Source organism: Cherax quadricarinatus, chromosome 44 (genome assembly GCF_038502225.1).
Source record: "Cherax quadricarinatus isolate ZL_2023a chromosome 44, ASM3850222v1, whole genome shotgun sequence".
NCBI classification, from domain to species: Eukaryota; Metazoa; Arthropoda; class Malacostraca; order Decapoda; family Parastacidae; genus Cherax; species Cherax quadricarinatus.
In genome coordinates this window covers 26,348,793-26,368,866 of record NC_091335.1, presented here as the reverse complement: position 1 = coordinate 26,368,866, position 20,074 = coordinate 26,348,793, and the positions used below count along the sequence as shown (strand labels likewise).

At 39.5% G+C, this 20,074-nt stretch overlaps 1 protein-coding gene across 1 annotated transcript in view; it reads right to left on the bottom strand.

Annotated features, from left to right (window-relative positions):
- Positions 1 to 1,952: 1,952 nt before the first annotated feature.
- LOC128697337 (autotransporter adhesin BpaC-like) overlaps positions 1,953 to 20,074 on the bottom strand; it is a 43,586-nt gene continuing 25,464 nt past the window's right edge. Inside the window, exons 6-8 of the mRNA XM_070093852.1 lie at positions 19,386 to 19,451; positions 16,546 to 16,611; positions 1,953 to 2,006 (exon numbers count right to left, since the gene is read on the bottom strand). Of these exons, the coding sequence (XP_069949953.1) occupies positions 1,953 to 2,006; positions 16,546 to 16,611; positions 19,386 to 19,451 (186 nt within the window). The remainder of the gene's footprint in view (positions 2,007 to 16,545; positions 16,612 to 19,385; positions 19,452 to 20,074) is intronic.

The following is a 20,074-nucleotide window of genomic DNA, read 5'->3' as shown; positions in this document are numbered from 1 at the left end:
CATCACATATGAAATACCCCTTGGACCCAGCGATCATGTGGTTTTAAGCTTCGAATACACAGTAGAGCTACAAGTGAAGGGGGAAGCAGGAAGGCCAGGGTGAATGAAGCCAAACTACAAGAAAGGGGACTACACGGGAATGAGGAACTTCCTGAATGGGGTTCAGTGGGATAGAGAACTGGCAGGGAAGCCAGTTAATGAGATGATGGAATATGTAACAACAATGTGCAAGGAGACTGAGGAGAGGTTTGCACCCAAGGGTAAGAGGAATAATGAAAAAGCCAGGATGAGCCCATGGTTCACCCAAAGGTGCAGGGAGGCAAAAACCAAGTGTGCTAGGGAATGGAAGAAGTATAGAAGGCAAAGGATCCAGGAGAATAAGGAGAGGAGTCGTAGAGCCAGAAATGAATATGCACAGATAAGAAGGGAGGCCCAACAACAATATGAAAATGACATAGCAGTGAAAGCCAAATCTGACCCGAAGCTGTTATACAGCCACATCAGGAGAAAAACAACAGTCAAGGACCAGGTAATCAGGCTAAGGAAGGAAGGAGGAGAGACAACAAGAAATGACCGTGAAGTATGTGAGGAACTCAACAAGAGATTCAAAGAAGTGTTCACAGAGGAGACAGAAGGGGCTCCAGAAAGACGGAGAGGTGGAGTACACCACCAAGTGCTGGACACAGTACACACAACCGAGGAAGAAGTGAAGAGGCTTCTGATTGAGCTAGATACCTCAAAGGCAATGGGACCAGATAACATCTCTCCATGGGTCCTGAGAGAGGGAACAGAGGCGCTATATGTACCCCTAACAATATTCAATACATCTATCGAAACAACAAGATTGCCTGAGGCATGGAAGACAGCAAATGTAGTACCAATCTTTAAAAAAGGAGACAGACATGAAGCACTAAACTACAGACCAGTGTCACTGACATGTATAGTATGCAAAGTCATGGAGAAGATTATCAGGAGAAGAGTGGTGGAACACCTAGAAGGGAATGATCTCCTCAACAGCAGCCAACATGGTTTCAGGGACGTTAAATCCTGTGTCACAAACCTACTGGAGTTCTATGACATGGTGACAGCAGTAAGACAAGAGAGAGAGAGAGGGGTGGGTGGATTACATTTTCTTGGAGTGCAAGAAGGCGTTTGGCACAGTTCCACACAAGAGATTAGTGCAAAAACTGGAGGACCAAACAGGGATAACAGGGAAGGCACTACAGTGGATCAGGGAATGCTTGTCAAGAAGACAGCAGCGAGTCATGGTATGTGGCGAGGTGTCAGAGTGGGCACCTGTGACCAGCAGGGTCCCACAGGGGTCAGTCCTAGGACCAGTACTGTTTCTGGTATTTGTGAACGACATGACGGAAGGAATAGACTCTGAGGTGTCCCTGTTTGCAGATGACGTGAAGTTGATGAGAAGAATTCATTCGATCGAAGACCATAGGGGAGACATGATAACGACATACAAAATACTGAGAGGAATTGACAAGGTGGATAAAGACAGGATGTTCCAGAGATGGGACACAGCAACAAGGGGACACAGTTGGAAGTTGAAGACACAGATGAATCACAGGGATGTTAGGAAGTATTTCTTCAGCCAGAGTAGTCAGGAAGTGGAATAGTTTGGGAAGCGATGTAGTCGAGGCAGGATCCATACATAGCTTTAAGCAGAGGTATGATAAAGCTAACAGTTCAGGGAGAGTGACCTAGTAGCGACGAGTGAAGAGGCGGGGCCAGGAGCTAGGACGCGACCCCTGCAGTCTCAACTAAGTGAGTACAGCTAGGTGAGTACACACACACACACACCAGGTAAAGATGTGGGGCAAGGAGCTGTGAATCGACCCCCGCAACCACAACTAGGTGAGCACACACACATCTCCTTTGACACAAAACAGGCGAGATGTCTATCGACAAGTGTCTTTGACAGGTAACTGAAGCCAACTTACCTAGAGAGTAGCAGCATCAGTGAGGTTGACTCCAGTCACTGCCGCACTGGGCACCTGGGACAGTGACACAAGTTAAACTTATCTTACTGAATATTAGTTTCTCTCTACCTTCATACTGAGGACCAAGTGTACGACCTCCACTTTTTTTGTTATTATTGGTGTTGTTATTATAGTTATTATTATTATAATTATTAAATTTATTAAAATTGTGAGATGCATGGTGTTTACCTGGAGTTTACCTGGAGAGAGTTCCGGGGGTCAACGCCCCTGCGGCCCGGTCTGTGACCAGGCCTCCTGGTGGATCAGAGCCTGATCAACCAGACTGTTACTGCTGGATGCATGCAATCCAACGTACGAGCCACAGCCCGGCTGGTCAGGTACCGACTTTAGGAGCTTGTCCAGTGCCAGCTTGAAGACTGCCAGGGGTCTATTGGTGATCCCCCTTATGTATGCTGGGAGGCAGTTGAACAGTCTCGGGCCCCTGACACTTATTGTATGGTCTCTTAACGTGCTAGTGACACCCCTGCTTTTCATTGGGGGGGATGTTGCATTGTCTGCCGAGTCTTTTACTTTCGTAGTGAGTGATTTTCGTGTGCAAGTTCGGTACTAGTCCCTCTAGGATTTTCCAGGTGTATATAATCATGTATCTCTCCCGCCTGCGTTCCAGAGAGTACAGGTTCAGGAACTTCAAGCGCTTCCAGTAATTGAGGTGTTTTATCTCCATTATGCGCGCCGTGAAAGTTGCTATATAAGCCAAGATCGCAAGTTCTGCCTATTCGGCACGACATATATATATATATATATATATATATATATATATATATATATATATATATATATATATATATATATGTATATGTATATATATATATATATATATATATATATATATATATATATATATGTATATGTATATATATATATATATATATATATATATATATATATATATATATATATATATATATATATATGTCGTGCCGAATAGGCAGAACTTGCGATCTTGGCTTAAATAGCAACGTTCATCTTGCCATATAGGACAAGTGAAAATTTGTGTATGCAATAATTTCGCCAAAATCATTCTGAACCTAACGAAAAAAATATATTTCACTGTGTTTGTTTAGTATTAAATTATTGTAAACAAATCGAAAATATATTTAGTTGCTTTAGGCTAAAATAAATTGTTCTTGTTATAATAAGGTTAGGTAAGTTTTCTAAGATTCTTTTGGTGCAAAATTAAAAATTTTTACATCAATATTAATGAAAAAAATATATATGTATTATTCTTTCTTTTTTTCAACGTACCAACCGTATCCCACCAATGCAGGGTGGCCCTAAAGAAAAAACGAAAGTTTCTCCTTTCAAATTTAGTAATTTATACAGGAGCAGGGGTTACTAACCCCTTGCTCCTGGCATTTTAGTCGCCTCTTACAACACGCATGGCTTACGGAGGAAGAATTCTTTTCCACTTCCCCATAGAGATAAGAGGAAATAAAGAAGAACAAGAACTAGGAAGAAAATAGAAGAAAACCCAGAGGGATGTGTATATATATGCTTGTACATGCATGTGTAGTGTGACCTAAGTGTAAGTAGAAGTAGCAAGATGTACCTGAAACCTTGCAGGTTTATGAGACAGACAAAAGACACCAGCAATCCTACCATCATGTAAAACAATTACAGGCTTTCGTTTTACACTCACTTGGCAGGACAGTAGTACCTCCCTGGGTGGTTGCTGTCTACCAACCTACTACATATATATATATATATATATATATATATATATATATATATATATATATATATATATATATATATATATATACATATACATATATATATGTATATGTCGTGCCGAATATGTAAAACTGGTCAATTAGCAAGAACTCATTTAAAATTAAGTCCTTTCTAAAATTTTCTCTTATACATTTAAAACTATATTTTTTTTCATTAATGTTAATGTAAAAAAATTTTATTTTGCTCTAAAAGAATCTCAGAAAACTTGCCTAACCTCATTATAAAAAGAACAATTTATTTTAGCCTAACCCAGCCAAATATATTTTAGATTTGTTTACAATAATTTAATACTAAACAAACACATTGAAATATATTTTTTTTCGTTATCGTCAGAATGATTTTGGCGAAATTATTGCATACACAAATTTTCGCTTGTCCTGTATGGCAAGATGAGCGTTGCTATTTAAGCCAAGATGGCAAGTTCTGCCTATTCGGCACGACATATATATAATATATATATATATATATATATATATATATATATATATATATATACATATATATATACATATATATCAGTAGTGATGATTTCTACAGAGCAGTCCATGCGGCAGAGTGGCTTCCTTTTCCTGAGCGGTCTCTGCCGCTGAGTGGCTTCCTCCCGAAAGGCCTTCTACAGAGCGGTCTCCTTTTCACACCTATATGCTAATGACCTTTTTCACACCTATATGCTAATGACCTTGACCTCGCCCTCGAGACCACCTCACCCTCAACCCCCCCCCCCCACGACCCCTCGCCCCCCCGCGCCCCCACGCCCGCCCTCGCTCTCGCGCCGACCTGCCCGCCGCGCCCTCGCACCCGCCCGCGCCCCTCACGCCCGGCCGTCGCGCCCGACCGCGCCTTCTGCTGCGCCTTCTGCAGCGTCGTCCTGATCGCCCCCGCGCCCCGAATTTTTTTCCGATTTCAATTTTTTTTTGAATTTCATTTTCTTATGATCTCCATCTCCTCGGATCAAATTTTTGAGGTTCCCCCTCCCAATTTCACCCCCATCCCAATTTTTTTCGAATTTCATTTTCTTATGATCTCCTCGGATCAAGTTTTTGAGGTTCCCCCCTCCCACTTTCACCCTCCATCCCAATTTTTTCTCAATAATACAAAGACTCCATCTCCTTGGATCAAGTTTTTGGGTACCCCTCCTTCCACCCCCAAAATTTCTCCTCCATCTCCTTGGATCAAGGTTTTCTCGATAATACAAAGACTCCAATTCCTCTGATTAAATTTTTCTCGAAATCAAAGTCTCCAATTCCTCGGATCAAGTTTTTTATCGATAATACATAGACTCCATCTCCTCGGATCAAATTTTTGAGGTTCCCCCCTCCCACTTCCACCCCCACCCCAATTTTTTTCGATTTTTTTTCTCGATAATACAAAGTCTCCATCTCCTCGGATCAAGTTTTTTCTCGATAATACAAAGACTCCATCTCCTCGGATCAAGTTTTTCTCGATAATACAAAGACTCCAATTCCTCGGATCAAGTTTTTGGATTTCCCCCTCTCAGGGCAAGCATTCAAATGAACTCCTCCTATGGGGCATGGTACTCTCTCTTACTACAGGTCTAAACAAGTGTGACGTCACCCCCACCTGTGTTTACTCGGCGGTCAGTGTCGTCACGTGATGACCTCACACATACAGGCTGAATCTTGTCGACTTCCCCCTATGTCAGTGACGTCACGCGATGACCCCACACACACAGGCTGAATCTTGTCGACTTCCCCCTACACATTTTTCACTCTTAACCCAGGTTAATCCAAATAATTTCACATTTTTTTCGTTAATACCCACAACAATCCACAATTTCTTTACAAAATACAACACAAGTCTAGACATTTTTCTCGTTTTAACTATTTCATCTCAGGTCACTCCCCACGAAGTAACCTTCTCTCTCTCCTCCTCCCCACCCTCCCGAACCCTCACACTCCAACCAACACCTCACAATTTTCACTCATAACCCCCAATTTTTCTCGTTTTAACAATTTCATCAGAAAGTCACCACAACACTTATAACCACTTTTCGATAAATTCACTAGTCACAATTTTACATATTACGAAGTTAATACGCACACACACCTCACTTTACTTTGAACACCTTCAAAACACTCTCATAAATCATTTGAATACTCACAAAAATACCTTTGAACATTTCCAAACAACACTGAAACACTTCCAAAATATCATTTTGAATACTCCCAAATAAGATTTGACAGCTCTAATTTATCTGCACTTACACATTTCATTAAATTACAACTCATCCCCCCAAACTCCTCCCTCAGTCTCCAGACTTCACAACATTATCACAAAAACTAACTCAAACACTTTACTTTGAACATCACCAAAAAACACCATCAATTACCTTTAATTACTCCAAAAACATCATTCGAACACCCCCAAATCACCTCTGAATACTCCCAGAACACCTTCATAAGTACTCTTGCACATCATTTGAACACCTTCAAAAACACCTTTGAATAACCTCTAAACTCCATTTGAGTACTCCCAAATACACCACTGAATACTACTAAAACACCACTGAATACACTCAAAACACCACCAAAATCACCATAAACTAAGATCAACACCCACAACCCACAACACCCACAACACCCACATCCCACATCCCACATCACCCAAAACCCACATCACGCACACCCTACAATTTTTTCTCGTTTTAACTAATTTCATCAGAAAAAGTCACAACAACATCCCACAACTTATAACCACTTTTTCGGTATCTCTAGTTCGACAACACCCACAACCCACAACACCCACAACACCCACAACCCACAACACCCACACCCCACAATTTTTTCTCGTTTTAACTAATTTCATCAGAAAAAGTCACAACAACAACCCACTTATAACATCTTTTTCGGTATCTCTAGTTCGACAACAACACCCACAACACCCACATCCCACAACACCCACAACCCACATCACCCACACCCCACAACACCCACAACCCACATCACCCACACCCCACAACACACACAACCCACATCAGCCACACCCCTCAACTTTTTTCTCGTTTTTAACTAATTTCATCAGAAAGTCACAACACCAACAACCCACAACTTATAATCACACCTTTGAATAACCTCAAAACACCATTTGAGTACTCCCAAATACACCACTGAATACTACTAAAACACCACTGAATACACTCAAAACACCACCAAAATCACCATAAACTAAGATCAACACCCACATCCCACAACACCCACAACCCACAACACCCACATCCCACATCACCCACAACCCACATCACCAACAACCCACAATTTTTTCTCGTTTTAACTAATTTCATCAGAAAAAGGCACAACAACCCACAACTTATAATCACTTTTCAACAACTCTAGTTCGACAACAACACCCACATCCCACAACACCCACAACCCACAACACCCACACCCCACAATTTTTTCTCGTTTTAACTAATTTCATCAGAAAAAGGCACAACAACCCACAACCCACAATTTTTTCTCGTTTTAACTAATTTCATCAGAAAAAGTCACAAAAACAACCCACTTATATCATCTTTTTTGGTATCTCTAGTTCGACTGCATTACCCACATCCCTCATCACTTACCAATTTATTCACAATTTATTCGATACAAATTTTTCCCCTTCTTTTTACTGAATCTTAAATGTAATACACATTCCTCTTTACATTACTAAATTTCTAATAAAATCCTCTCCATACCCATCTCCTTGTATCCACTTAAATTGATATTATACTCACAACAACTAATCTCACTACCCAACTACTGCGACATGTTTCAACATCCTCCATTCTTTTCCAATATATCGTAACTTTTCAATTCTATAATTTCTTTTTAAAATATTCACATATTACCTTTATTTTCAGTAAAATCTCCCCATATTTCATTAAATTTCTAATACAAAACTCCCCATACCCCTCTCCATCTCACCCACATTTTTTTATATCCACTCACCCATCTCCCAACAAATCTCTTCTGAACACACACAAAAATCACATTTCACATCCAGTGGCCCGGTGGCCTGGTGGCTAAAGCTCCCGCTTCACACACGGAGGGCCCGGGTTCGATTCCCGGCGGGTGGAAACATTCGACACGTTTCCTTACACCTGTTGTCCTGTTCACCTAGCAGCAAATAGGTACCTGGGTGGTAGTCGACTGGTGTGGGTCGCATCCTGGGGGACAAGATTAAGGACCCCAATGGAAATAAGTTAGACAGTCCTCGATGACGCACTGACTTTCTTGGGTTATCCTGGGTGGCTAACCCTCCGGGGTTAAAAATCCGAACGAAATCTTAAATGCATCTCATCACCCATCTCAAATCCACTAAAATCACTGTAACCAAGATATTCACAAAACTCTATGACCACATAACACACACACACACACACACACACACACACACACACACCTCACTTTACTTTGAACACCTTCAAAACACTCTCATACATCATTTGAGACCAACTTTTTCTCAATATCTCTTAAGAAATATTCTCTCATCCACAACCTTTATCATCTCACTACAGAAGAACCCCAAGATTACTTCGAACACTCTCATAAATCATTTAAATACTCACATAAACACCTTTGAACATTTCCAAACAACACTGAAGCACTTCCAAAATATCATTTTGAATACTCCCAAATAAGATTTATCATCTCTAATTTATTTACACTTACACATTTCATTAACTGAAATTACAACACATCCACCATACTACTCCCTCAGTCTCCAGACTTTACATCATTATCACAAAAACTAACTCAGACACTTATGACATGAGACATTTTACCAAAACTAACACAAACACATATCTGTTATATCTCCAATATCTAAGATCACCACAATCAAGACGTTTACCAAATTCTATAACCCCACCACTAAGATCACACATTTTTTTTGTACACATTCTCTTAAAACATCATCATAACGAAGATCACTAAAACTATCTATACTTTTACTAAGATCACATAACATTTTGTCTTCTCTAACTCACTCACCAATTTACATTCACACTTACACATTTCATTAACCGAAATTACATCTCATCCACCAAATTCCTCCCTCATTCTCCAGACTTTACAACATTAGCACAAAAAAAAAATTAACTCATACACTTATGACATGAAACATTACCATATTTAACACACTGACTAACTTTGAACCAACTCTGAACACCACTAATCATCTTCAAAAAAATACTCTGCACATCATTTGAACACCTTCAAAAAACACCATCAAACACCTCCGAATACTCCCAAAAAACACTACTGATTACTACCAAATCACCACTGAATACTACCAAATCACCGTCAAAATCACCAGAAACTAAGTTTAACATCACCATCTAACACCCTTTTTATAGAAATCCCCTCAAATCACTATAACCAAGAACTCCCTCCCCATTTGGCGCATAAAAAAAAAGCATGAACACAAACCTAATACGCAAACACTTAGTACATGATCACCATCAACTGAAAACATATCTTGTACACACACTTAATCTAAGACAACCACCAACAACAATCACCCATGTTCACTTACCTCAAAAATCACTAATATCACAGAAAAAACTCATTTTTATAAACATTTCGCACAAAAAATCATATTTGACAATATCTAAGCGCACTCACCTCACTGCCACCAACACACGATGTCACACCTCACAGGACCGGCGAGGTCACCTCCAGTGACGTCACACTCACATCTGTGTTACTTGGTGGTTGGTAACATCACACCCAACCCACCTTGTTTCAACCTGTTGTACCCTACATTATCTAAGAACACTATAACCAAGACGATTACCAGATTTTATGACCCCACCACTAATATCACAGAAAACACTCATTTTTATAATTATTCACACAAAAATCATGACCACCAAATCCATATCATGTTTACCATCATCTATCAACACTCATCACCAAGATCACCAAAAATCTAAGATCATGCATCTCAAAACTACTATGATCACTGAAAACACTTATTTTTAAACATTCGCACAAAAAATAAGACATACACAAAAATACCACGACACTTCCACCAACATCTATAACATAACATGAGCACTATAACATATCACCATCACAAAAAAAAATAATACACAGACACCCACAACTTATACATTTCAATCACAAATTTAAGACATGAGACATATTCACCAAATCTAAGTCATTAACCTCCAACTAAGACATACACATCTTAACTAAAACACACCAAAACCTATACTTGACATATTGCGGTATGAATATTATTACCGCATTTATCATTTCTCACCTATGTTGCATATCACATTCCTCATCCACATCAACCCTGAAACATCCTTTCTTATTCATTCCGTATATCTCCTAGAGTTGTTTTAACCCCGACGACCCATCACGACGTAGGAGCCAGAGAAACCATCACCACTCCAACACCACCTACTACACTCTGGCTCCTAATGTCATGATGAGATGTTGGGGTTAAAACAACTCTAGGAGATATACGGAATGAATAAGAAAGGATGTTTCAGGGATGATGTGGATGAGGAATGTGATATGCAACATAGGTGAGAAATGATAAATGCGGTAATAATATTCATACCGCAATATGTCAAGTATAGGTTTTGGTGTATGTTTGAGTTAAGATGTGTATGTCTTAGTTGGAGGTTAATGATTTAGATTTGTAGAATATGTCTCATGTCTTAAATTTGTGATTGAAATGTATAAGTTGTGGGTGTCTGTGTATTATTTTTTTTTGTGATGGTGATATGTTATAGTGCTCATGTTATGTTATAGATGTTGGTGGAAATGTCGTGGTATTTTTGTGTATGTCTCATTTTTTGTGCGAATGTTTAAAAATAAGTGTTTTCAGTGATCATAGTAGTTTTGAGATGCATGATCTTAGATTTTTGGTGATCTTGGTGATGAGTGATGATAGATGATGGTAAACATGATATGGATTTGGTGGTCATGATTTTTGTGTGAACAATTATAAAAATGAGTGTTTTCTGTGATATTAGTGGTGGGGTCATAAAATCTGGTAATCGTCTTGGTTATAGTGTTCTTAGATAATGTAGGGTACAACAGGTTGAAACAAGGTGGGTTGGGTGTGATGTTACCAACCACCAAGTAACACAGATGGGAGTGTGACGTCACTGGAGGTGAGCTCGTCGGTCCTGTGAGGTGTGACATCGTGTGTTGGTGGTAGTGAGGTGAGTGCACTTAGATATTGTCAAATATGATTTTTTGTGCGAAATGTTTATAAAAATGAGTTTTTTCTGTGATATTAGTGATTTTTGAGGTAAGTGAACATGGGTGATTGTTGTTGGTGGTTGTCTTAGATTAAGTGTGTGTACAAGATATGTTTTCAGTTGATGGTGATCATGTACTAAGTGTTTGCGTATTAGGTTTGTGTTCATGCTTTTTTTTATGCGCCAAATGGGGAGGGAGTTCTTGGTTATAGTGATTTGAGGGGATTTCTATAAAAAGGGTGTTAGATGGTGATGTTAAACTTAGTTTCTGGTGATTTTGACGGTGATTTGGTAGTATTCAGTGGTGATTTGGTAGTAATCAGTAGTGTTTTGGGAGTATTCGGAGGTGTTTGATGGTGTTTTTTGAAGGTGTTCAAATGATGTGCAGAGTATTTTTTTGAAGATGATTAGTGGTGTTCAGAGTTGGTTCAAAGTTAGTCAGTGTGTTAAATATGGTAATGTCTCATGTCATAAGTGTATGAGTTAATTTTTTTTTTGTGCTAATGTTGTAAAGTCTGGAGAATGAGGGAGGAATTTGGTGGATGAGATGTAATTTCGGTTAATGAAATGTGTAAGTGTGAATGTAAATTGGTGAGTGAGTTAGAGAAGACAAAATGTTATGTGATCTTAGTAAAAGTATAGATAGTTTTAGTGATCTTCGTTATGATGATGTTTTAAGAGAATGTGTACAAAAAAAATGTGTGATCTTAGTGGTGGGGTTATAGAATTTGGTAAACGTCTTGATTGTGGTGATCATAGATATTGGAGATATAACAGATATGTGTTTGTGTTAGTTTTGGTAAAATGTCTCATGTCATAAGTGTCTGAGTTAGTTTTTGTGATAATGTCGTAAAGTCTGGAGACTGAGGGAGTAGTATGGAGGATGTGTTGTAATTTCAGTTAATGAAATGTGTAAGTGTAAATAAATTAGAGATGATAAATCTTATTTGGGAGTATTCAAAATGATATTTTGGAAGTGCTTCAGAGTTGTTTGGAAATGTTCAAAGGTGTTTATGTGAGTATTCAAATGATTTATGAGAGTGTTCGAAGTAATCTTGGGGTTCTTCTGTAGTGAGATGATAAAGGTTGTGGATGAGAGAATATTTCTTAAGAGATATTGAGAAAAAGTTGGTCTCAAATGATGTATGAGAGTGTTTTGAAGGTGTTCAAAGTAAAGTGAGGTGTGTGTGTGTGTGTGTGTGTGTTATGTGGTCATAGAGTTTTGTGAATATCTTGGTTACAGTGATTTTAGTGGATTTGAGATGGGTGATGAGATGCATTTGTGGATGTGAAATGTGATTTTTGTGTGTGTTCAGAAGAGATGTGTTGGGAGATGGGTGAGTGGATGTAAAGAAATGTGGGTGAGATGGAGAGGGGTATGGGGAGTTTTGTATTAGAAATTTAATGAAATATGGGGAGATTTTACTGAAAATAAAGGTAATATGTGAATATTTTAAAAAGAAATTATAGAATTGAAAAGTTATGATATATTGGAAAAGAATGGAGGATGTTGAAACATGTCGCAGTAGTTGGGTAGTGAGATTAGTTGTTGTGAGTATAATATCAATTTAAGTGGATACAAGGAGATGGGTATGGAGAGGATTTTATTAGAAATTTAGTAATGTAAAGAGGAATGTGTATTACATTTAAGATTCAGTAAAAAGAAGGGGAAAAATTTGTATCGAATAAATTGTGAATAAATTGGTAAGTGATGAGGGATGTGGGTAATGCAGTCGAACTAGAGATACCAAAAAAGATGATATAAGTGGGTTGTTTTTGTGACTTTTTCTGATGAAATTAGTTAAAACGAGAAAAAATTGTGGGTTGTGGGTTGTTGTGCCTTTTTCTGATGAAATTAGTTAAAACGAGAAAAAATTGTGGGGTGTGGGTGTTGTGGGTTGTGGGTGTTGTGGGATGTGGGTGTTGTTGTCGAACTAGAGTTGTTGAAAAGTGATTATAAGTTGTGGGTTGTTGTGCCTTTTTCTGATGAAATTAGTTAAAACGAGAAAAAAATGTGGGTTGTTGGTGATGTGGGATGTGGGTGTTGTGGGTTGTGGGTGTTGTGGGATGGGGTGTTGATCTTAGTTTATGGTGATTTTGGTGGTGTTTTGAGTGTATTCAGTGGTGTTTTAGTAGTATTCAGTGGTGTATTTGGGAGTACTCAAATGGTGTTTTGAGGTTATTCAAAGGTGTGATTATAAGTTGTGGGTTGTTGTTGTTGTGACTTTCTGATGAAATTAGTTAAAAACGAGAAAAAAATTGTGGGGTGTGGGTGATGTGGGTTGTGTGTGTTGTGGGGTGTGGGTGATGTGGGTTGTGGGTGTTGTGGGGTGTGGGTGATGTGGGTTGTGGGTGTTGTGGGATGTGGGTGTTGTGGGTGTTGTTGTCGAACTAGAGATACCGAAAAAGATGTTATAAGTGGTTTGTTGTTGTGACTTTTTCTGATGAAATTAGTTAAAACGAGAAAAAATTGTGGGGTGTGGGTGTTGTGGGTTGTGGGTGTTGTGGGTTGTGGGTGTTGTGGGTTGTGGGTGTTGTTGTCGAACGAGAGGTATCGAAAAAGTGGTTATAAGTTGTGGGATGTTGTTGTGACTTTTTCTGATGAAATTAGTTAAAACGAGAAAAAATTGTGGGGTGTGGGTGATGTGGGTGATGTGGGTTGTGGGTGATGTGGGTGTTGTGGGTTGTGGGTGTTGTGGGATGTGGGTGTTGATCTTAGTTTATGGTGATTTTGGTGGTGTTTTGAGTGTATTCAGTGGTGTTTTAGTAGTATTCAGTGGTGTATTTGGGAGTACTCAAATGGTGTTTTGAGGTTATTCAAAGGTGACTTGACTTAAGAAATCGTAATGACACGATTGCGCGATGGGCTGGAGTTTTGAGACTCTATGACCGCGGGTTCAATCCCGGCCGGGGGTATGGTTTATTCAAAGGTGTTTTTGAAGGTGTTCAAATGATGTGCAAGAGTACTTATGAAGGTGTTCTGGGAGTATTCAGAGGTGATTTGGGGGTGTTCGAATGATGTTTTTGGAGTATTTAAAGGTAATTGATGGTGTTTTTTGGTGATGTTCAAAGTAAAGTGTTTGAGTTAGTTTTTGTGATAATGTTGTGAAGTCTGGAGACTGAGGGAGGAGTTTGGGGGGATGAGTTGTAATTTAATGAAATGTGTAAGTGCAGATAAATTAGAGCTGTCAAATCTTATTTGGGAGTATTCAAAATGATATTTTGGAAGTGTTTCAGTGTTGTTTGGAAATGTTCAAAGGTATTTTTGTGAGTATTCAAATGATTTATGAGAGTGTTTTGAAGGTGTTCAAAATAAAGTGAGGTGTGTGTGCGTATTAGCTTCGTAATATGTAAAATTGTGACTAGTAAATTTATCGAAAAGTGGTTATAAGTGTTGTGGTGACTTTCTGATGAAATAGTTAAAACGAGAAAAATTGGGGGTTATGAGTGAAAATTGTGAGGTGTTGGTTGGAGTGTGAGTGTTTGGGAGGGTGGGGAGGAGGAGAGAGAGAAGGTTACTTCGTGGGGAGTGACCTGAGATGAAATAGTTAAAACGAGAAAAATGTCTAGACTTGTGTTGTATTTTGTAAAGAAATTGTGGATTGTTGTGGGTATTAACGAAAAAAATGTGAAATTATTTGTATTAACCTGGGTTAAGAGTGAAAAATGTGTAGGGGGAAGTCGACAAGATTCAGCCTGTGTGTGTGGGGTCATCGCGTGACGTCACTGACATAGGGGGAAGTCGACAAGATTCAGCCTGTATGTGTGAGGTCATCACGTGACGACACTGACCGCCGAGTAAACACAGGTGGGGGGTGACGTCACACTTGTTTAGACCTGTAGTAAGAGAGAGTACCATGCCCCATAGGAGGAGTTCATTTGAATGCTTGCCCTGAGAGGGGGGGAATCCAAAAACTTGATCCGAGGAATTGGAGTCTTTGTATTATCGAGAAAAACTTGATCCGAGGAGATGGAGTCTTTGTATTATCGAGAAAAACTTTGATCCAAGGAGATGGAGGAGAAAAGCTTGATCCGAGGAGATGGAGACTTTGATTTCGAGAAAAACTTGATCCGAGGAGATGGAGTCTTTGTATTATCGAAAAAAAACTTGATCCGAGGAGATGGAGACTTTGTATTATCGAGAAAAAAAAAATTCGAAAAAATTTGGGGTGGGGGTGAAAGTGGGAGGGGGGAACCTCAAAAATTTGATCCGAGGAGATGGAGTCTATGTATTATCGAGAAAAAACTTGATCCGAGGAATTGGAGACTTTGATTTCGAGAAAAATTTAATCCGAGGAATTGGAGTCTTTGTATTATCGAGAAAACCTTGATCCAAGGAGATGGAGGAGAAATACTTGGACATAGAGGGTAGAAGTGGATGGTGGGGGAAATCTTTGTATTATTGATATCGAGAAAACTTGATCCGAGGAATTGGAGTCTTTATATTATCGAGAAAACCTTGATCCGAGGAGATGGAGGAGAAATTTTGGGGGTGGAAGGAGGGGTACGCAAAAACTTGATCCGAGGAGATCATAAGAAAATGAAATTCGAAAAAATTGGGATGGGGTGAAAGTGGGAGGGGGAACCTCAAAAATTTGATCTGAGGAGATGGAGATCATAAGAAAATGAAATTGAAAAAAAAATTGAAAAAAATCGGAAAAAAATTCGGGGCGCGTGGGCGATCCGGACGACGCTGCAGATGGCGCAGCAGAAGGCGTGGTCGGGCGCAACGGCCGGGCGTGAGGGGTGCGGGCGGGCGCGAGGGCGTGGCGGGCGGGTCGGAGCGAGGGCGGGGGCAGGCGTGGGGGCACAGGGGGGCGCGGGGTCGTGGGTGGGGGGTTGAGTGTGAGGTGGTCTCGAGGGCGAGGTGGTCTCGAGGGCGAGGTCAAGGTCATTAGCATATAGGTGTGAGAAAGGTCATTAGCATATAGGTGTGAAAAGGAGACCACTCTGTAGAAGGCCTTTTGGGAGGAAGCCACTCTGCCGCATGGACCGCTCTGTAGAAATCATCACTACTTTATATATATATATATATATATATATATATATATATATATATATATATATATATATATATATATATATATATATATATATATATATATATATATATATACCACACAGACAAATACACCTCTTTGATAGCGTCTATGTCTATACAAAAATATAGACACATATCTTGTGTATATACATGTGATATACATCACTGTACATACAGCAAGTGGTACGCATCTCTGTATACACACACTGATATACACATCGGTGTATAAGCACCGACAGACAATTTTGTCATCCTCTGTATGTTCACCAACACATTTGTATTGTGTAGTATGGAGACCAAGACTGTGGTGTATAATGCAAGTCCTTACACTCACTGACTTTACGAAGTGATAATAAACCACGGAACGGATGGTATTTGAACTACCCAGGCCAGGCTTATGCACTGGCCTGGAGTCTTGGGACTCGCTTGCCATGGATTTCAACCCCCCACCCGTTCCATGGTTTACCTCTCAGTATATGTACACTGAGAGATAAGACTTAAACGAGACATATAGAGCGCAGGTTTAAGCTCACCTGTAGTGTTGTTGAGCCCACTTGACCAGTCAGGTGGGTTGTTCTAGACACCACGGCGTCTGCTCCCTGCAGGAGGGGGAGGGGGAAGGAAGGTGAGATACGTCAGAATCGACAAAAAAATATTTTTACTCACAATGTTAATGAAAAAACTTCAGAGGAAGCGTGTATCGGGACAACGTTTCGCTCTGTGCGAAGCTTCAAGTTGCGATGAAGCTTAATCAAGTCATAAGCTTACATGAGTTTAGTCATTCACAACAGCTATAAGTTTTGATATTGTTGGTAAAAGACTATGGTATATATATATATATATATATATATATATATATATATATATATATATATATATATATATATATATATATATATATATATATATATATATATCTAAGGATATTTTTTATTCTCACAAGCATATTCACATAGGAATATTTTAAATATGGATCTCCTACAGCTCATCATAAGCAGGTCAGGAACCAAGAATGCAGCAGGTATTTCCTCTCTGGATTGCCACACAGGTGCTGGAATGGGGAAGTAGCAACCTTTGGACCTCCAGCAGTGCTGATGAACTTGGAAACCAGTTCATTAACCAAATGTTATGTACGTTTAACCCGAGGTGAAAGAGTCTCCGACCCTGCTGGGAGAAAGCGGTACTAATAACCCAAGTTCATCATGTCTGTTGAACTTTTAGAGTCTTCCCTGTGATGATCAATGTCTGGCTCTCAGATGTGTGTCTACATCAGTTGTCTGCCACTCCCCCAGTTACACTGTGATCATATCATTGCTGTTAGCAGGATTACCAGGATAGTGGGATACTAGGCATCAGAATTCTCAAGGCTCCTCTTGATGCTGGCTCTATTGTATCTTGCATTATATCTTTGCACAATTTAGATCATTTAGACCATATCAGCTTCCACCTTGCCGCAAATACATCAGTACTCAAGTTTCAATAGGGGCAATATGGAGGGTCCATGGGTAGAGTTGTATACCCATTTGCTAAAAATTGGAACTGTTATAAAGTCTCTCAAGTGATGTGCGCTCACAGCTGTGAGACAGCCTGTCTCCAATCTCCATGTTGGATATTGCAGTAATGAGCATATATTTACACATTTGTGCAATAAGGCTGTCCCAGATGGATTGTGTGCAAGCTTTCGTCACTGCTGGTGTAGATGCTGAACCTACGAGTCTTCAACCCAGTATTATTGCTAAAGCACTCAGGTGGTCTAGTAGAATTTGCTTAACTAATTAATTTGAGGCACTGGAGTAAGTACGTATTCTCACTACACACACACACACATTATACAATATATGTTGGTGGACGCAACCCATGTGATGATGTTATCAATGTTGTGGATGAAATGAAGGAAGATGGCCGAACAGGAAGATGGCCGAACAGGAAGATGGCCGAACACTGAGCAAAAGAGATGAGAGGAGGGATGGTAGAGTTTGAATGCAGAAGAGGGAATGGAATTAAATTATTTTTCTCAGAAAAATTGTGGAACGAAATGTAAGGATGTAATGAATATCTACAATTCTACATAGAAGAATTAGGTGAATTTAAATAAAAGTGGCCCATCTGTTGGCCAGCATTTTCATTTGATCAACTGACTTTATCTCGTTGACATCATAATGCTGTAAGAATGTAATCCCCAGGATGACTCGAGTCTCGAACACATTCGTACAGCATTATGATGTCAACGAGATAAAGTCAGTTGATCAAATGAAAATGCTGGCCCACAGATGGCTCCAACATCATCTTGTTCCCTACTTGTATGTCTCATAACAATAAAAATGCTTTCAAATGAGCTGATGTAGGTAACAGCTCTTAGCTTGTCAATAAAGTTAGAAATCCTTAACCTGTAAATAGCTTGTCAATAAAGCTAGGGATCCTTAACCTAACCTTGTCAAACCCTGTGTAAAGGTGTTAAGTGTAATGTTTAGGTACTTAGTGAATTTTGAACAGATTATGAAAATTTTTGGAGAGACCATAATGGTAAACCTGGAAAGACTGTTGATGAGGACAAAGTAGATAATATTAAAGTACCATGGATAAATGATAAGACTGACCTTTAACTGAATTATCTACAAGAAGTAATTTGACAATAGATAATAAATATTTTAAAAGAGGATAAATAAGTATACGAAGTAAAAATTTAGAGCAGTTTTGCTGGACTGTGTTGGTTGGTAAGAGATTAATGGGCAGTCTCGCCGTTGTACAGGTTTAAAAAAGGCGACTGCTGTCAGATCGTTATTTAGTAATGGTAACTACATTAAGAACGAGAGGCAGTGCGAGTACGAGGTGAATGAAGTGGAAGGATAAATGAGTGAGGTGAAAGTGAATAAACTGGAGAAGGAAACAGTAGACGATAAAAACACCAGTTAAAAGTTGAGCTGGAGAATGCAGATAATTCACAGAACGAGTAAGAGGTTCCAACCCATAGAAAACCAGTCCTGAAACCAATAAGCCGGTGAGTTGATGACTGTACCACGCCGCCCCAATGGGTAGTGTACTGACCTACCAGGTTGTCTGGACTAGCATTCCATGGGTTTGATAGCCCAAGTCACTACAGACAGTGAGAAGACTGAGCACACACCGGGACACATGGGTCTAGTCAGGTGAGGAACTCTTAGTGTGAAAATAAAGAGAAATTTCAAGTTTATATAACTATAAAGATTTTCTTAAGTTTCCCCCTTTAAAAATAATTTAGAGAGGAAGGTTGAGTTACTGCATAATATAAGAGGAAGGTTGGATGCTGGTGGAAAGAGGAATTATTGGATAAGTGAGAAAAAAGTTAGGATATGGAAGGGGTTTTATAGTGAAAAATGTGATAGGTTTATCTTACCTGCAAGACCTTGGAACTCGCTTGTCCAGCAATGTTAGTAGTCCCGGCTATTACAGCTCCCGTCCCCTGCAGATATATAGTGTTAGTTGTGGTGGTGGTAGTGGGGGTGGTGTTAATAGTGGGAGTGGTGGTTATATTGTTGATGTCAGTGGCGGTAACGGTGCTAGTAGTGGTGGTGCTGGTGTCAGTGGTGGTGTCAGTGGTAGTGTCAGTGATAGCGTCAGTAGTGTCAGTGATAGTGTCAGTGGTAGTGTCAATGGTAGTATCAGTGGTGTCAGTGGTAGTGTCAGTAGTGGTGTCAGTGTCAACACTGGTGTATTAAACTCTCCTGTGCATAGATAAAAAAAAAAACATTTTTTCCAATAGATCATTTCTTCACGGCGAAATAATAAGAAACAAAAAAATTGAGTAAGAAATGTGAAACATGAATTTCCTCAGCAGGTAAACGAGGTCATGTCTCATTACGGCAGAGAAACTCGTAGTAAGTTAGACTGGGAGCTTTTACGATTGAATTAGATTATATCGGTTATTTACCTTAAGGAATTTGCTTGAGTTAGGTTAGATTAACTTAAGTTAGTCTAAGTTACGGTTTTCAAGGTCAAGAACTGACGTTAGAGCTTCATTAACGATTTCGTGTGCTTGTAAATACGAGATAATAATTACTGTTGTAATATAGCCAGAAACTGACC